Source organism: Mytilus edulis, chromosome 7 (assembly GCF_963676685.1).
Source record: "Mytilus edulis chromosome 7, xbMytEdul2.2, whole genome shotgun sequence".
In the NCBI taxonomy this organism is placed as follows: Eukaryota; Metazoa; Mollusca; class Bivalvia; order Mytilida; family Mytilidae; genus Mytilus; species Mytilus edulis.
The window spans coordinates 91976198-91994105 of NC_092350.1; the positions used below are offsets into that span (position 1 = coordinate 91976198).

Consider the following 17908-nt stretch of genomic DNA (forward strand, 5'->3'; position numbering starts at 1 on the left):
ATATGTCGTCATTAGTGAAACAGACAACCCATAATGGTAAACCAACTCGAAAAAACGTCCGTAAAATTTGCGATTGGGATGAATTCAACTTTACCATCTGGAACTCTTGGTTTGTAAGCAGCAATTTTCTTTCAAGGCAATCATTATAGGAAATACGACCTTCGGAATATCGTATTAAATAGATATATGTTCATTACGCAGACTGTTCTGGAATGTTGTAACATAGAAATGATACGAGGCAGACTTAACTGTATATAATGTATCCTTTATTTCAACTATGATGGGATAGACGAGCTCTACAGTCACCAATTTTAAATATTTAGTGACAAAAAATCATCTAAATACAGGTAATTGAACGGATAAGACTAACTTCTTTTTTTTTCTTCGTGAGAGGTTCCCGTATGACGTCAGCCTGATATCAATAACGGAACATGTCGACAAGAAGAGCAGCACAGTTGGTCGCACAGGAATGCCGTTTATTTGTTGAAAAACAAGTCTTCCAAAAGAAACCAAAATATCATCAATCAAACATCAAGCATCTTGATAATGTAAGTGTGTGACGTTTAATTTTAATCAGTTTATTTTTCACAAATATTTAAAATACCTCCCTAAGACCAGATTCTTTTATTTGCGTTGTCAATTCTTTTTTATAAAGCAAACCTAAAACAATTCCTTCGGTTTTTCTGTTTGGTTTGAACGGGGAATAATTTTATATAGTCTAGAAAATCAAATGTGTTTGTACTGTTGCAAGATGAAATTGTGTTAGTGTGTATTTTCTTAAAAAACATTTGGATTGCTCATAGAGAAATTCGCTTCAGATGCAACTTTTTTTTTTTTGGGGGGGGGGCATAATTCAAATATATTTTAAATATGGAGGCTATAAATATTTTGTTATCGGATTTTACTTTGTATCAGTTAATATAATTCAACGAAAGCACAAATTTTACACTATTAATTATATTATATCTAAATAGCAAGCCTTATGCGATGTTTCAATGCATCATGATTTTATTGTCATATTGGTTTCTGAACCTTTGTTGACATTACCAGTGTTTTATACCTTTAACTGCTAATTGGTTATATTTAATACAATTTGAATCTTTTTGAGTACTAGATTGTTTGTTGATGAATTAAATAATGTCTATCGAAATTCTTTTAAAAACGTTCATTATGAAATACAGACTGCTCTTCAAATAACACACCAAACATGACATCCAATCTTCCAAAAGAGAAATTTTACAGACAAAGAGCACATTCTAATCCTATGTCAGATCACAGTGTTGAATAGTTAGTTCATAGTTTTAGCTTTTAATATCATGTGAAATTTAAACAGATATACAAATTTATGTATGCGTATATATGTGTGACGAGATTGCTTCGCTTAGAAAACTTAGTAGATACCTGGTCAGCCGTAGGCGGCTGAGCTAAGGAAGTACTTCTTTAGCTCAGTCGGTTAACGCGCTGCCTTGTAACAAAGAGGTCCCGGGTTCGAGTCCCGGTGGAGACCAATCCGGGTCCATTCGCCCTGGTACCTGTTCGCCTTGATACCTATTCGCCCAGGGTCCATTCCCCTTTATTTTTATTTTTTCTAATTGTTGTCTAGTCGCATTATTTCAAGTATTTGAACAAAATATGTTCAACTTTGTTGAAAAATTGACAGAATATTTATATTGGCACAAAAATTTATCATGTTCCCTTTGATTTTCAGAGTAGAAAATTCTGAAATACAATGTATTTATCTTTATTGATATTTGTTAACAAAATGATTGTATTCAGTCAATCACGAATGTATGCAGTACTTATGTCTAGTCTTAGAGTATAAATAAATGAACTTGTAAATCAGTTTTATAATTTACAGTTCGTAAACATTGTTTGAAATAATTTCAAGCTGAATATTTTATCAAAACAAAATGTTTGTTTTTATTATCAATCCATCTAGTCCAAATAACTTACTTCAGGCGTAAAAAAAATGATAATAGCCTTTCAAGACGTCATAATTATTTGGACTACAATCCAATATGATTCAAAAGACAAGTATCACAATAATCAGTGATCCGAATTATTTTGTCAATGAACAATTAATGATCCTCAACAAGCCGTAAACTTTTGAATATTTCAATGTTTTCATAAATTTCAAGAATATAAAGGATACACATACGATAGAAATATCTGAATATTAATATTTGTATAGTAGGGCGAACGGACTCTATGGGCAAACGAACTCAGAGCGAACGGACCTAGGAGGAACATGTTATTAGGGCGAACAGTCCCGATACCGGTGGAGACAAGCAATTAATTTTTAATGAAATTCATGCTCTCTGGTTACATTGGCGCCCAACAATAAAAACCCATGGTTAGAAGAAATACCTAGCCAGGATAAAATATAGATATAAAAAAGATGAATATATCATCATTATACATGTTATAGAGTATAATGACTCTTGAGGTGGGGGAGTGTGACGGGATTGCTTCCCTTAGAAAACTTGGTAAATACCTAGTCGGTTGAGCTAAGGAAGTACTTCTTAAGCTCAATCCGTTAACGCGCTGCCTTGTAACACAGAGGTCCCTGGTTCAAGTCCCAGTGGAGACAAGCAATTTTGTACTGAAATTCATGCTCTCCGGTTACATATATGTCTCATTTGAAGTAAAAAAGAGAGAGAAAAAGAAAGAGAGATAAATTTGTTAGTGTTTAATTTAAAATAAACTGTTCTCTTTGTTTTACGCCAAATGAGGGATTAAAGTAAAATGAGCAATACATTTTGTTTTCAATATTTTGAATCTGTATCTCACTCTGTATGAGTTAATCCTCAGCAGTAAAATCGTGGTATCCCGTCCTCAGTCACGTCTTACATGTAGTCATTACAGCTGAAAGGACATGCTGGATCAACTCCTGATAATCTGTTAACAACAAGATGTTAGGCTGCTCAGATGATTCAAAGACAAAATAGTTTATGAGGCTACTGTACAGTAAACCTGCGTAAGCAATATTCTGAAATCCATTGTGGATGTGTGAGTGTCATATGCTGCCCAGACATCTGAGGGCTAACTGTATCAGTTTAAGTAAAATTTGCAGTCGTATACTACTGAGTCAATGAATCATCTACCAGCAACACATTGGCGTGGTTAGTGGTCTTCCTAGCTGATCAACTTGGCCCTGAAAGCAGACTTTGGGTGCGAGGGTTGGATAACAAGTAAAGGTCGTTAAAAACTCTTATCATCAAATGAGTGTCATAATGCACTAATGGTTGTACTTTCTTGATGAAAAATGGTAAAAAATCTTACAAAATGACGTGAATGGTAATTTTATGTAAATGACCATAAAATGTTCACTTGTGTAGCCAAAAATAACAGTAACAGATAAGTATTTGAGACCTCTGACGAATCACAATTAGGATATTTTGTTGAATCACAAATAAAATTTCTTTCAATATATATTTATTGTATTTTAGATACCTTTTATCAGTTTGCTTCACTAGTTGTCCAACTCAGGTTGACTCTAGTTAAAATATCAGTGTTGATGCGCATGTGTGCGACCTTTTCAAATTGAAGTCAAAAATCTTATATAGAGATGACTATAGATCATAAGGGAAGTGAAAAAACTTTGTACTGAGTGTTAAAATAAAAATAATATCATGTTTCACAGAAAAAGGCCTGATACTGTACATGCTGTATGCTATTTGAAGAAAAAAAGTTTGTTAGTCATGTTAGTAAAAAAAATCGTGAGAAAAAAAAATGTTCTCAGGAAAAAATTTAATTTCTGTTTTCTGTTTAATTTATTATCATCACCAACAGTTGATACACACATGAACAATATTTGTTGATTCCAACAATTATTGGCAAAAAAAAATTCCCCTTGACAGCCTCTTTCTTTGGCTGTATTTGTCAAAAACAAGTTATTTTGTATCAATTTTCATATTTTAATTGTTGCAATAATTTGACACCACCTTGAAACTTGACTAAACCTGTCCCAACCCAAAGTTGATGTCAAGTTAACTAGGGTAGGTTCAAAAGGTAAAACTTGGGGGGGGGGGGGGGAGGGTGATGTTTGGTTGTCAGTCTACACTCTACTAACGTAGGTGGATGAATCAGAGTAGGCCTAGATTTTAATTTGATTTTATTATTAATTTTATGACATAGAATAATTAAGTACACATTCATTTGACATTCTTAAAAATTACACTGATCATGATGCTTCTTTTATAATTTGATTTACATTGTTAATTGTTGGTTCATAAATGTCCAGTGGTTTTTTAATTTTAGATAAATTGTAGTTCCAAGTAACTTATATATATATTGCACTTTTACATGTTTGATGTACAACTTGTTTTATTTTGTAGTCCTTTGAACCCTGAGAGTATGGACTGGTCAGACATTTACCCACAATTCTCTAGTAAAAATGGAGGTGATGAAAATAAATTGGTGGAATTTGCAGACATAGGTTGTGGATATGGTGGATTATTAGGTAATTAGATATAAATAAATTATAAACCAGTGCCAGAACTTTTCACAATAGGCACTGACTGCCTAAGAGGAGGCCTGCTCCAGTCATGCTCCAGTATTTCCCTATATAATTTTCCCCAGGAAAGGTAGGCAAGGGGCCCTTGACACCCCCCCCCCCCCCTAAATCCGCCTCTATAACCTATAGTTGAGTATAAAAACCAAGAGATGTCGTACATGTATGATTGCAATAACATTAATGGTACCTATTTGTCTGCACCAGATGCACAATTCGACAACCAATGTCTCTTCAAAATATCTTAAAATCCAATGTTTATTTAAAAAATGAAGAGCTTTAAACCAAAAAGGTAAAAAAAGTAAAGCCAAAGCTGAGCAAGGAATCAGAGATTTGCATGAGGGAGATACAGCATACATTCCTTAATTTTAAATAATTGCAAAAGTTTGTAACCACAAATTTTAATAACACAAAATCGATATTTTTCATGTAAGAACCTAAGAACCCGATACCGAAAGTGTCGATCCCAAAATCCTGAGCTTAAAAACACTTGATCCCGGAGTTCCGATAAAGGTCCTTTCCCCCTCAGCAGAGGAATTGATCAAGTGGTAGTACTATCATAAACAGTACCATTTTTTTTCTGCAAATGACAGAGTGTCAACCTGAAACTGAGGGATAAAGATCATGAAGATGTTAACATCTATAGGTCACCTTACAGACTTTGTCAATGAGCATTTATAGCAAACTATCAAACCCTCTGGTATAAGGGACGACATCAAAAGTTCAATATAGGATAAAAAAACCTTATTCTTTTAGTTTTTTCATTTACCCCCTACCCCCCCCCCCCCTCTTAACTTAATTTGGGAAAAATTGATATAGCAATTAGTATATATGTAAAAAGGATGTCAATTAAACAAAACTTGCAGCAATTTTGACCTGCCCCCCAAAATTATTTGAATTAAGTTTTTTATCTTTCATTGATTTTTTGATGTGGTCCAAAATTATTTGAATTAAGTTTTTTTATCCTTCATTGATTTTTTGATGTCATCCCTAACCATTCTTAAATGTACCTTTTGCAAAATAATTGAAACGAGAAAACCAACTGTCCAATTAATGCCATAAACAATAAATGATAAACAAACATGACAGATAGTCACCAAAGACAACCACTGAACTACAGGCTCATGACTAAGGTAAAATACACTGGGCTAACACTAAGGTAAAAGAGAGAGAAAAGATACCAAAGGGACATTCCCTCATAAGTAAAAAATGAACTGACAATGACATGACAAAAAACATAAAAATTTACCAAAGGACAAACAGCAGTTTGCAACATAGAAAACAAAAGACTTATCAATCTGAACCAAAACAAAAATCAAGGTGTGATTTCATTCAAGTTGAGATATCATTCAAACTGACTTTCAATTAGCCTCCATAATTTTAACATTAATAAGTTTTTATATACTTTTTTACATATATATCATAAAATTGAGAATGGAAATGGGGAATGTGTCAAAGAGACAACAACCCGACCAAATAAAAAACAACAGCAGAGGGTCACCAACAGGTCTTCAATGTAGCGAGAAATTCCCGCATATCATGTATGTATGTATATGTTAGTTGATTTTTCATTCAGCATGTTCAGTAACTATTTATCTGGATGGAAAATTGATTTTATATTTTTTAATCAATGCAAAATTAAGTCAATAAGGAATGACTAAAATATTCAGAATTTCGACAGATACTTAATCAAGTTAATGAGGAGAATGAAATAACAAACGAAAGAATGCCAAGGTCAATCATTAACCATGTTTTAAATACATTTTGTACTGTCAAGTTTTGGTAAAAACTGTCATTAAAAACATTATTTATTTGAAACAGATTGAATTATTTTGTTTTTCAGTTAATTTATCCCACATGTTTCCTGACACTCTGATGGTTGGTATGGAGATTAGAGTTAAAGTTTCAGATTATGTTAAAGACCGCATCCAAGCTTTAAGAACACAAAACCCTGAGAAGTACCAGAATATAGCATGTATTAGGACAAATGCCATGAAATATTTACCTAATTTCTTCAGAAAAGGACAAGTAAGTTTCTTAAAAACTAGTTTCATTATAACTATATATACATTGCACCTTAAAATTATATATTAAATAATTATAATTATACATACATCATTGTACATTGCACGTTAAAATTTTATATTAAATAATTATAATTATTATACCGTACATATATTACAACCAATTCTATTGGATAACAACTTATCACGTGACATGAAATAATTCGGTTAATTTTCATTTAATTGCAAGGGAGGACGAATTACCTTTAAAATTTACACCAGCGGTGAATAACCCTATAATTCACCGGCGAATAACCTTTTTATTGTCTAGATTTGCACTTGAGTTACCTCCCATGAAAATGACGCCACAGACGTAAATAAACAAGATGGCAGCGTTCACGTTACACTGACAGCCCATCGAGAGATAAGGAAATAAGGCTTTAGAAATGAATAGAGTGCCAGCAGACGATGATTTCTCTACCAATTTCTCTTATCAAAAGGTCCTTTTCAGGGCCATAAATATTTTACAAAAAGATTCTAGCTTTGTTGTACATCCGAGAAATTCTTGAACACAAACATGACCAATGTATTTTCTTGAGCTATTTTCAAACGTCAGCTTGTGTTTGTTATGTAAAAAATATGATAAGTGTTCAAAAGGCCCTTACTGTTAGTTCGGTATAATAAAACAATTGTGGCCCCTTAGAATCGATGAATATTCAAAATTGTCAACCCTTAAAATTTATTTCACTTCGGGCTATGCCCTCATTGAAATAACCTTCTCTTGTTGACAATTTTGGATATTCACCTTTTCAACGGGCCATATTTGTATATTATACATACATTGCATTTTACAAGACTATTATATATTACCTACTGTATAGCGGGTTATTTTCGAGGGTGCGATTTTAATTGTATAAAGTAAAGAAATATTTTGGGCAGTTATTATTTTGACGGATTAGAAACTTTTATCAATACCTTGTACACTTTTAAATTGGTGGAATTTATTTTGACGATTTAATTCTATCCGCGAAAATAAGGGTAAATTAACACTCCGTGGTAAAGATCCACTATACGGTATTCTTTATTTTATAGTTAAAGAAAATGTTTTTCTTGTTTCCTGATCCACATTTTAAAAGGACTAAACACAAGTGGAGAATTATAAGCCAGACCTTGTTAGCAGAGTATGCTTATGTTATAGCTGTTGGGGTAAGTGACTATTCACAGACCAATCACATTCAAGTATTTGTAAAAACGAAAAATCATTCAATATTATAAATACAGTAATCATCTAAGAAATTGCACCTCTAAAGACACTAATCACAAGGGCGTCTAGAGGGCAACATGCAGTCTTTAAAGTTTATGGTCACATATTCGCCGTTTTTACACATCTATTTAAAACCAAAAAAACGCAGCTTTAAACAACATTGATCAAATCAATTTCATTATCGATAAATAGCAGACATTTCAAAGGTGTTAAAAGAACTGAAATTTAGGGCATTCAGTCAAAGAATTAGTTAGAAATACTTCTTTGAATTCGTGTTTTTCTTTAGGAAATTGGCCGAAAATTGTTGTCCGTTTTTCGGTCCTTTTCAGTAGGTGCCGCAATTTTGTCTCAGTTTTAAAAAATAATCATATTTGTTATATAATATCAATTACCGGTATATGTCTTCCATTGCAGCCATCCATTGAAGTTTTTACACCTCAAAATCATAAAACCGCGAAATTGTGTCCCCGGCGAATATGGGCACCCCACTCTATTTGTCTTTACAATAATACTGTATTTGGCCATGTATAGTAAGTATAGTACGCATCCCCTTTTAATCTAAAAATAATCTTGAAAAAAAAGTTTAGTAAAAAAGAAGAAAAAAGAAAAGATAAAATAAAATAAAAGAGATCTCATGTATGAAACATTTACTGATATTACAATTTATCTGACCTCCTGTAGATTTATAGAGATATGATCGTTAAAGGAGTTCAGTTAGTGACTTGATATTTGATATAGGGTGTCCTAAAAAATATAGGGTTAGTTACCATACATGGTTAGTTACCATATAGGTTAAGTAAGGAGTTACTTCCCTTTCAAAACAAAATAGATGCCACAACCCTTTATAAAAACAACACTGTGTTGAGGAAAAATCTGAAAGGATTCAACAGACGAAGACATTGATGATGAACGGTTGAAATAAGTTAATAAAACATAATTAAAGGTAACAAGTTGTAATTGTTGGCATTACAGAGTTACTTCCCTTTCAAACAAAAAAAAAGAAATCTGAAAGGATTCAACAGACGAAGAAATTGATATATGTAATGAATGATTGAAATAAATCCACAAAACAAATTCAAAGCTGAAAAGTTGTTATTGTTGGCATTTGTTTTCTGTATAGACAAATGGTGGTAGGATCTCAATACTAAGTATTTAAATAGACTTGATCACTTTGATAGGCCACTAGTTAAAATACCACATGTGAAGATAGTAAGATAAATTTGTTATATGGTGTGCTAGTGACCTAATATGATATATATGGTATTAGGTCACTAACATATCATGTAACTAATAATATAATCTCATACTTGTTTTACATTCTTCATAAATTGTTACAATAAATGCTGCAAAGATTTCAGAATTTTGATTTTTTTTGTAAGTTCATGTTTTTGGACATTTTTACTGTTTTAGGGTATAGTGTATACTATCACTGATGTTAAAGATCTTCATGACTGGATGGTCAGCCATTTTGATGAGTTTCCATTGTTTGAAAGAATTCCTGATACTGAATTGGTAAGGTTAACTTTTAACTCAGTGCTAAAATAACATCTCTTTTTTGTAAGCAAATCCAATTATGTTTGATAGACTTTTCAAATGTTTAATTTGGGTCCAGTGGCTTCTATTTCATGCATATTCAGGACAAGACACCAGGGATCTCCATGACCTGTTTAATGATGGCGCCCCGCCATCGTTCAAATATCTTCCGCCATCGTCAAATGACCCGCGCCATCGTTAAAATGTCTTGCGCCATCGTTAAATGTCTTGCGCCATCGTTCAAATTTATTTCGCCCGACGCCATTTTTTTTAGCAATTATAATCAAATGCATGTAATTGCATAACCCTTAGGCTGTTTGTATTATAATCCAATACAGTTCTAACGCCTGAGGGATATCCGGATTAAGATCGCTAATCACTTGTACCTGAGCTTGTACAGGTAGATCGACTAACCTGACAGGAGAACACTTTCTGAAGATAGACGATTAATTTATCGAAGTATTCAACTAAGTTTCAGCAAATGCTAATGATAATTTAGATTAAATAAATAAATTTATAATCCAGTTACAAAGAAAACAGTTAAACAAGTCGAACACGTGCTTTTATATTGACTAACGCAATCAGCATCCCCCTTTTTTAAGAAGTACAAAATAAGACGTAAAACATTAACATTATTTCATCGCAAATAATTCGAGTACTGATGTAACGATAATATAGAATTACTTTAAAAGTTAAAAAGTAAAAACTTTTAAAAATATTTACTGTTCACCCAAAGAAATAACGTATCGTAATTCCGAATGCATTTCGTAGTTTACAATCAAATTGATACATCCGGTTTACATTCAGACTCGAAAGATGCATGTTACATAGCATCAACTTGCTAGATAGTCATTAAAAACCTTTTCATTTGTCAACTTTTGCCCTAAAAATCTTTCAACCTTTTACATAACACGTAGGAATCGTTTTGTTGTTGCTGCAAATCAGCAATACTGGTAATGGGTTCATCATCATGACTTCTGAATTTGACAGTGTCCGTGAAAAATAAGCTCCACATGATTTTTAACCCCCATAACAATTACCAAAAATAGCAAGAAAACTACATGGGAACCTTCATGACAGCTTTTGGTCATTCTCGACTAAGGGGGACCATGAAGGCTTGGCATTTGAATGGTTACAAATGGCAATTAATGAAAATATTGATACTTATGAAATAATTTAAATAAGCAATGTATGAGTCTGTTTACCATCCCTTATATGCATTCCTTACAGGGAGGGATGAAATACTTTCGATCACGCTACACTGTACGGCGTAGACACAGTTTGTGATGGTGAAAATTCCTCCATGGAGATCCCTGAGACACCAATTTTTTTTTTTCATTCAAGACAAGATACTAGTTAAAGAAAAATCAATTTGAGATGAAAAACCCCAAAAACTCTAGAAAGATAACTGCTGAAAAAGACAAATCAGACATTCAAACACAGTTAAATTCCCTTCCTATAAACTCATCATATATACCAGGATTAAATTTTGTTTTTAAGCCAGACTCATGTTTCGTCTTCAAAAGGCTCGATCAGTGACATTCAAATCCCAAAAAGTTAAAAAGGCCAAAATATAGTACGAAATTAAAGAGCATTGAGGACCAAAATTCTAAATAAAGGCAACAGTAGTATACCGCTGTTCTAAATTCATAAATTGATAGAGAAAAAAACAAATCCTTGTTACAAACTTAAACTGAGGACAACACATCAAATATAAGAGAACTACGACACAACGGAAACACAACATTAAAATTACCATTTTCCTGACTTGGTACAGAGCATTTTAAGAAAAAATTGTTGGGTTGCACCTGGTTTTGTGGCATGCAATACCTCCCGCTTTAATGACAATGTTAATTTTAACATTAAAATGACGACAATACATTACCTAAATATTTTGCGGAATACAGCTATAAGATTGTAACATAAATATATAGCAGGAGAAGATAACTCTGACAGCATACATTATATTAGAAACAAAAAAGTAGGCATCTGAGAAAAATGTATAAATAGTAGAAACTTCTATGGTATAAGTTTCTGGAACCATGTCTTATACCTGAAAAGATAGTGTATTTTGTGTACTATAAGATAAAAAAAAAATCACCCTTTTGCTCAACATGTGTTAGAATTGACAATGTATATCTTTTGGTCATATGATGATGGAAGTCACATGACATATTCAACTAATAACCGTATTCTTGGAACTGGACTATTTAACCACAATTTTATGGAGGACTAACTAGACATAGTGTTATACAACAAGGAGTTTTATGGAATATTTTTTTCTTCAAAAGTAAATTTCTATGAATATTTTGCAGGAGTCTGACCAAGTTGTAGAAAAATTGTACATCAGCACAGAGGAAGGTCAAAAGGTCACAAGAAACAAAGGGGACAAATTCTTGGCAGTGTATAGACGAATTGTAGATCCTTATCAACAGACAGACAACATGGATAATTCATAACAAAGGGGACAAATTCTTGGCAGTGTATAGACGAATTGTAGATCCTTATCAACAGACAGACAACATGGATAATTCATAACAAAGGGGACAAATTATTGGCAGTGTATAGACGAATTGTAGATCCTTATCAACAGACAGACAAAAATAACATGGATAATTCATAACAAAGGGAGATAATACGACAGAAATATCAAATTATGAAAACTTAATCTGTGTTATTACAGAAATTGTTTCATTAGCATTAAATTATTATGATTTACAATATGTCACACACAAATCCCCAAACACTCTGGGAATGTTTATTGGAATTGAAATTAGTTTATTCCAGCCAATTTAGATATTTTACAGACACTGTTGCACTTTTAAATGGAAGATGTCTGTAAAGAAACAAATTGTAGAGTGTGAATTATTTCAATTACTTTGTAAGAAGGCAGAGTAGAAAAAATGTGAATATAAAACATCAAGTGAAGGTCCAACTTTGATCTTTGTATATATGCATACATCATAAGAGTAATTTGAGAGAACATATTGAAAAATAAAATTTGGCTAGAAAAGGTTTAACTATTCTAGAGGCTCTCAAGAGCCTGTGTTGCTCACCTGTGTTGACTGTGATTTTGGAAATCATGTAATATAAGGTTAAAATCATAATAACTAGAATAAGATACCCAAATAATGATTGAGGCCAAGTTAGGTTTAATTTGGCCCAGTAGTTGAATAAAGGCAGTTAATCCCATTGTAGTGTCATTGAAAAACAAAATCTAAAACATTTTAAATTGTTTTTTTTTACAATTTTCTGATAGACTTATCTTGGCCAGAAGGGGTGAGTGAGCTTTTCTCGTCACTTCACAACCAATAGTAAATGCTCAACATGTTCACAAGAAAGCATAATAAAATACTACTTTTTTTTCTTTAAACAAATTTAATAATTTAGAAAAACTTTATTAAAAAAAGGGGGGTGCACCATATCCATAAAAATGTTTCGTTCATTGCATTCAATGAACCTCATCAATCATATATTTTCATTTACAGTTAACAAAATTTTGGCACAAATGCACAATAAATGAAAAAATTGTAGTTGACAATCTCTTTGTCAAGCTTTCTGCAACAGAAGTCACAGGCTTGACATTAAATTAATGTAGTTATCAGATTGTTAATTTAATTGAATGTTTTTCATCAGATGGTTAATTTAATTGAATGTTTGTCAAATCATTTATTGAGAATTTTCACTCATGGAAACCACAGTAATCAAAAGGGACATTTTGGTAGGGAGTGTACTATTATTTTGGTAGGGAGTGTACAATTATTTTCATGCAGTCAAAATATAACTACTATGTTCATTATGATCACTATCTGCTATCTATGGCGAACGTAGATACAAGTATCTTGTCTTATGGAGGTATTAATCCTACTTTGTAAAAAATCACTCTAATTCAAACTAAGAATTATCTGAAACTGACATTATCAAGATGCTTGATTTTTTGATTGACAACATATTTGTTACATTTGGAGGACATGTTTTTCAACAAACTGTTGGATTTCAAATGGGAACCAATTTTGCCCCTCTACTTGCCAACTTGTTTCTTTATTATTAAGAGGCTGACTTCAATCAGGAACTTCTTAGGAAAAATAATAAGGAGTTAGCAATATCCCTTAACTTTATGTTCTGCTACATGTATATAGATGATGTTCTCTCACTAAATAATACAAAATTTGGTGACTATGTTGAACGAATCTATCCCATCGAACTAGAGATAAAGGATGCTACAGATACAGTTAAGTCTGCCTCAAATCTTGACTTACATCTAGAAATTGAAAATGATTTTCGGTTGAAAACAAAACTTTACGACAAAAGAGAAGATTTCAGCTTCCAAATTGTGAACTTTCCATTTCTATGTAGCAATATCCCATCAGCCCCTACATACAGAGTACATATCTCCCAATTGATACGATATTCACGGGCTTGTGTTTCCTATAATTGAATTCAATAATTGAGGATTGCTGCTCACAAGGAAACCTTTAAAACCAAGAGTTCCGAATGGTGGAGTTAAAATCATCCCTTTGTAAATTTTAAGAACGCTATAACGAGTTGGTTGACCTTTATATGGAATAACCATTGCACAGAAAATATGGGATATGTTCCTTATGTCGTAACTACAATACCCTTCCCTTTTCACGCATGTTACATTTGTACCTACCGAATTGGACTATTTACCGGATTTGTAATAACATAAGCAACATGACGGGTGTCACATTTGAAGCAGGATCTGCTTACCCTTCCAGAGCACCTGATATCCCTAGTTTTTGGTGGGGTTTGTGTTGCTTAGTCTTTATTTTTCTATGTTGCGTCTTCTGTACTAATATTTGTCTGTTTGTCATTTTATTTTTAGCCATGGCGTTGTCAGTTGATATTCATTCTATGAGTTTAACTGTTCCTTCTTGTATTTTTCGTTACTCTTTTACAAGGTGTAGGTATTGAAAATAAAATAGATCTGCTAATTTATCGATTACAGTTTGAAAACAAAATGTATAAGGATTAAAAAATGTTGTCTAATCGACAACTAATCAGGCATACTGTTTTATATAAACGTTTGGGGTGATCTTATATCTGACAACATATAATCACTTGAATATATAAACATGTTCACATAAAACCAATAGAAATAGATAATAATGGAGTTAAAAAATAAGTGGAGGAAAATGAAATAACTAATACAACACTGTCCGATTTAAGGGGAGGCATGAGCGCTCACAAACATTATTAACCCCAACACATTCTTTCTATGCCTGTCCCAAGACAGGAGCCTGTAGTTCAGTGGTTATCGTTTGTTTATGTGTTACATAATTAACCCCGCCACACTCTTTATTTGCCTATCCCAAGTCAGGAGCCTGTAGTTCAGTGGTTGTCGTTTGTTTATGTTTTACAATATTAACTCCGCCACACTCTTTATATGCCTGTCCCGAGTCAGGAGCCTGTAGTTCAGTGGTTGTCGTTTGTTTATGTTTTACAATATTAACTCCGCCACACTATTTATATGCCTGTCCCGAGTCAGGAGCCTGTAGTTCAGTGGTTGTCGTTTGTTTATGTTTTACAATATTAACTCCGCCACACTCTTTATATGCCTGTCCCGAGTCAGGAGCCTGTAGTTCAGTGGTTGTCGTTTGTTTATGTTTTACAATATTAACTCCGCCACACTCTTTATTTGCCTATCCCGAGTCAGGAGCCTGTAGTTCAGTGGTTGTCGTTTGTTTATGTTTTACAATATTAACTCCGCCACACTCTTTATATGCCTATCCCGAGTCATGAGCCTGTAGTTCAGTGGTTGTCGTTTGTTTATGTTTTACAATATTAACCCCGCCACACTCTTTATATGCCTGTCCCGAGTCAGGAGCCTGTAGTTCAGTGGTTGTCGTTTGTTTATGTGTTACATAATTAACCCCACCACACTCTTTATTTGCCTGTCCCGAGTCAGGAGCCTGTAGTTCAGTGGTTGTCGTTTGTTTATGTGTTACATAATTAACCCCGCCACACTCTTTATATGCCTGTCCCGAGTCAGGAGCCTGTAGTTCAGTGGTTGTCGTTTGTTTATGTTTTACAATATTAACTCCGCCACACTCTTTATATGCCTGTCCCGAGTCAGGAGCCTGTAGTTCAGTGGTTGTCGTTTGTTTATGTTTTACAATATTAACCCCGCCACACTCTTTATATGCCTGTCCCGAGTCAGGAGCCTGTAGTTCAGTGGTTGTCGTTTGTTTATGTTTTACAATATTAACTCCGCCACACTCTTTATATGCCTATCCCGAGTCATGAGCCTGTAGTTCAGTGGTTGTCGTTTGTTTATGTTTTACAATATTAACCCCGCCACACTCTTTATATGCCTGTCCCGAGTCAGGAGCCTGTAGTTCAGTGGTTGTCGTTTGTTTATGTGTTACATAATTAACCCCACCACACTCTTTATTTGCCTGTCCCGAGTCAGGAGCCTGTAGTTCAGTGGTTGTCGTTTGTTTATGTGTTACATAATTAACCCCGCCACACTCTTTATATGCCTGTCCCGAGTCAGGAGCCTGTAGTTCAGTGGTTGTCGTTTGTTTATGTTTTACAATATTAACTCCGCCACACTCTTTATATGCCTATCCCGAGTCATGAGCCTGTAGTTCAGTGGTTGTCGTTTGTTTATGTTTTACAATATTAACCCCGCCACACTCTTTATATGCCTGTCCCGAGTCAGGAGCCTGTAGTTCAGTGGTTGTCGTTTGTTTATGTGTTACATAATTAACCCCACCACACTCTTTATTTGCCTGTCCCGAGTCAGGAGCCTGTAGTTCAGTGGTTGTCGTTTGTTTATGTGTTACATAATTAACTCCGCCACACTCTTTATATGCCTGTCCCGAGTCAGGAGCCTGTAGTTCAGTGGTTGTCGTTTGTTTATGTTTTACAATATTAACCCCGCCACACTCTTTATATGCCTGTCCCGAGTCAGGAGCCTGTAGTTCAGTGGTTGTCGTTTGTTTATGTTTTACAATATTAACTCCGCCACACTCTTTATATGCCTGTCCCGAGTCAGGAGCCTGTAGTTCAGTGGTTGTCGTTTGTTTATGTTTTACAATATTAACCTCACCACACTCTTTATATGCCTGTCCCGAGTCAGGAGCCTGTAGTTCAGTGGTTGTCGTTTGTTTATGTTTTACAATATTAACTCCGCCACACTCTTTATATGCCTGTCCCGAGTCAGGAGCCTGTAGTTCAGTGGTTGTCGTTTGTTTATGTGTTACATTATTAACCCCACCACACTCTTTATATGCCTGTCCCAAGTCAGGAGCCTGTAGTTCAGTGGTTGTCGTTTGTTTATGTTTTACAATATTAACTCCGCCACACTCTTTATATGCCTATCCCGAGTCATGAGCCTGTAGTTCAGTGGTTGTCGTTTGTTTATGTTTTACAATATTAACCCCGCCACACTCTTTATATGCCTGTCCCGAGTCAGGAGCCTGTAGTTCAGTGGTTGTCGTTTGTTTATGTGTAACATAATTAACCCCACCACACTCTTTATTTGCCTGTCCCGAGTCAGGAGCCTGTAGTTCAGTGGTTGTCGTTTGTTTATGTGTTACATAATTAACCCCGCCACACTCTTTATATGCCTGTCCCGAGTCAGGAGCCTGTAGTTCAGTGGTTGTCGTTTGTTTATGTTTTACAATATTAACTCCGCCACACTCTTTATATGCCTGTCCCGAGTCAGGAGCCTGTAGTTCAGTGGTTGTCGTTTGTTTATGTTTTACAATATTAACCCCGCCACACTCTTTATATGCCTGTCCCGAGTCAGGAGCCTGTAGTTCAGTGGTTGTCGTTTGTTTATGTTTTACAATATTAACTCCGCCACACTCTTTATATGCCTGTCCCGAGTCAGGAGCCTGTAGTTCAGTGGTTGTCGTTTGTTTATGTTTTACAATATTAACTCCGCCACACTCTTTATATGCCTGTCCCGAGTCAGGAGCCTGTAGTTCAGTGGTTGTCGTTTGTTTATGTTTTACAATATTAACTGCGCCACACTCTTTATATGCCTGTCCCGAGTCAGGAGCCTGTAGTTCAGTGGTTGTCGTTTGTTTATGTGTTACATTATTAACCCCACCACACTCTTTATATGCCAGTCCCAAGTCAGGAGCCTGTAGTTCAGTGGTTGTCGTTTGTTTATGTTTTACAATATTAACTCCGCCACACTCTTTATATGCCTGTCCCGAGTCAGGAGCCTGTAGTTCAGTGGTTGTCGTTTGTTTATGTGTTACATTATTAACCCCACCACACTCTTTATATGCCTGTCACAAGTCAGGAGCCTGTAGTTCAGTGGTTGTCGTTTGTTTATGTTTTACAATATTAACTCCGCCACACTCTTTATATGCCTGTCCCGAGTCAGGAACCTGTAGTTCAGTGGTTGTCGTTTGTTTATGTGTTACAATATTAACCCCACCACACTCTTTATATGCCTGTCCCAAGTCAGGAGCCTGTAGTTCAGTGGTTGTCGTTTGTTTATGTTTTACAATATTAACTCCGCCACACTATTTATTTGCCTATCCCGAGTCAGGAGCCTGTAGCTCAGTGGTTGTCGTTTGTTTATGTGTTACAATATTAACTCCGCCACACTCT

At 34.5% G+C, this 17908-nt stretch overlaps 1 protein-coding gene and 1 long non-coding RNA gene across 2 annotated transcripts in view; one reads left to right on the forward strand and one right to left on the reverse strand.

Annotated features, from left to right (window-relative positions):
- The window catches only part of LOC139482485 (uncharacterized), a 250762-nt gene that overhangs the window by 210555 nt on the left and 22299 nt on the right, over nucleotides 1–17908 (reverse strand). The window lies entirely within an intron of this gene.
- On the forward strand, nucleotides 1187–12030 carry LOC139482462 (tRNA (guanine-N(7)-)-methyltransferase-like). The gene is made up of 6 exons (XM_071266362.1): nucleotides 1187–1287; nucleotides 4338–4462; nucleotides 6357–6541; nucleotides 7609–7722; nucleotides 9191–9292; nucleotides 11629–12030. Exons 1-6 carry the CDS (start codon nucleotides 1208–1210, stop codon nucleotides 11770–11772), a joined length of 750 nt encoding a protein of 249 aa, XP_071122463.1. The 5' UTR covers nucleotides 1187–1207; the 3' UTR covers nucleotides 11773–12030.

What these genes read in the sequence shown, in the direction of transcription:
- LOC139482462 (XM_071266362.1), top strand. Translation starts at nt 1,208, where the DNA reads ATGACATCCAATCTTCCAAAAGAGAAATTTTACAGACAAAGAGCACAT. An exon ending in TCAGATCACAGTGTTGAATA is followed by an intron (nt 1,288 to 4,337) that starts GTTAGTTCATAG and finishes TTTATTTTGTAG; the next exon opens with TCCTTTGAACCCTGAGAGTA. An exon ending in TGGATATGGTGGATTATTAG is followed by an intron (nt 4,463 to 6,356) that starts GTAATTAGATAT and finishes TTTGTTTTTCAG; the next exon opens with TTAATTTATCCCACATGTTT.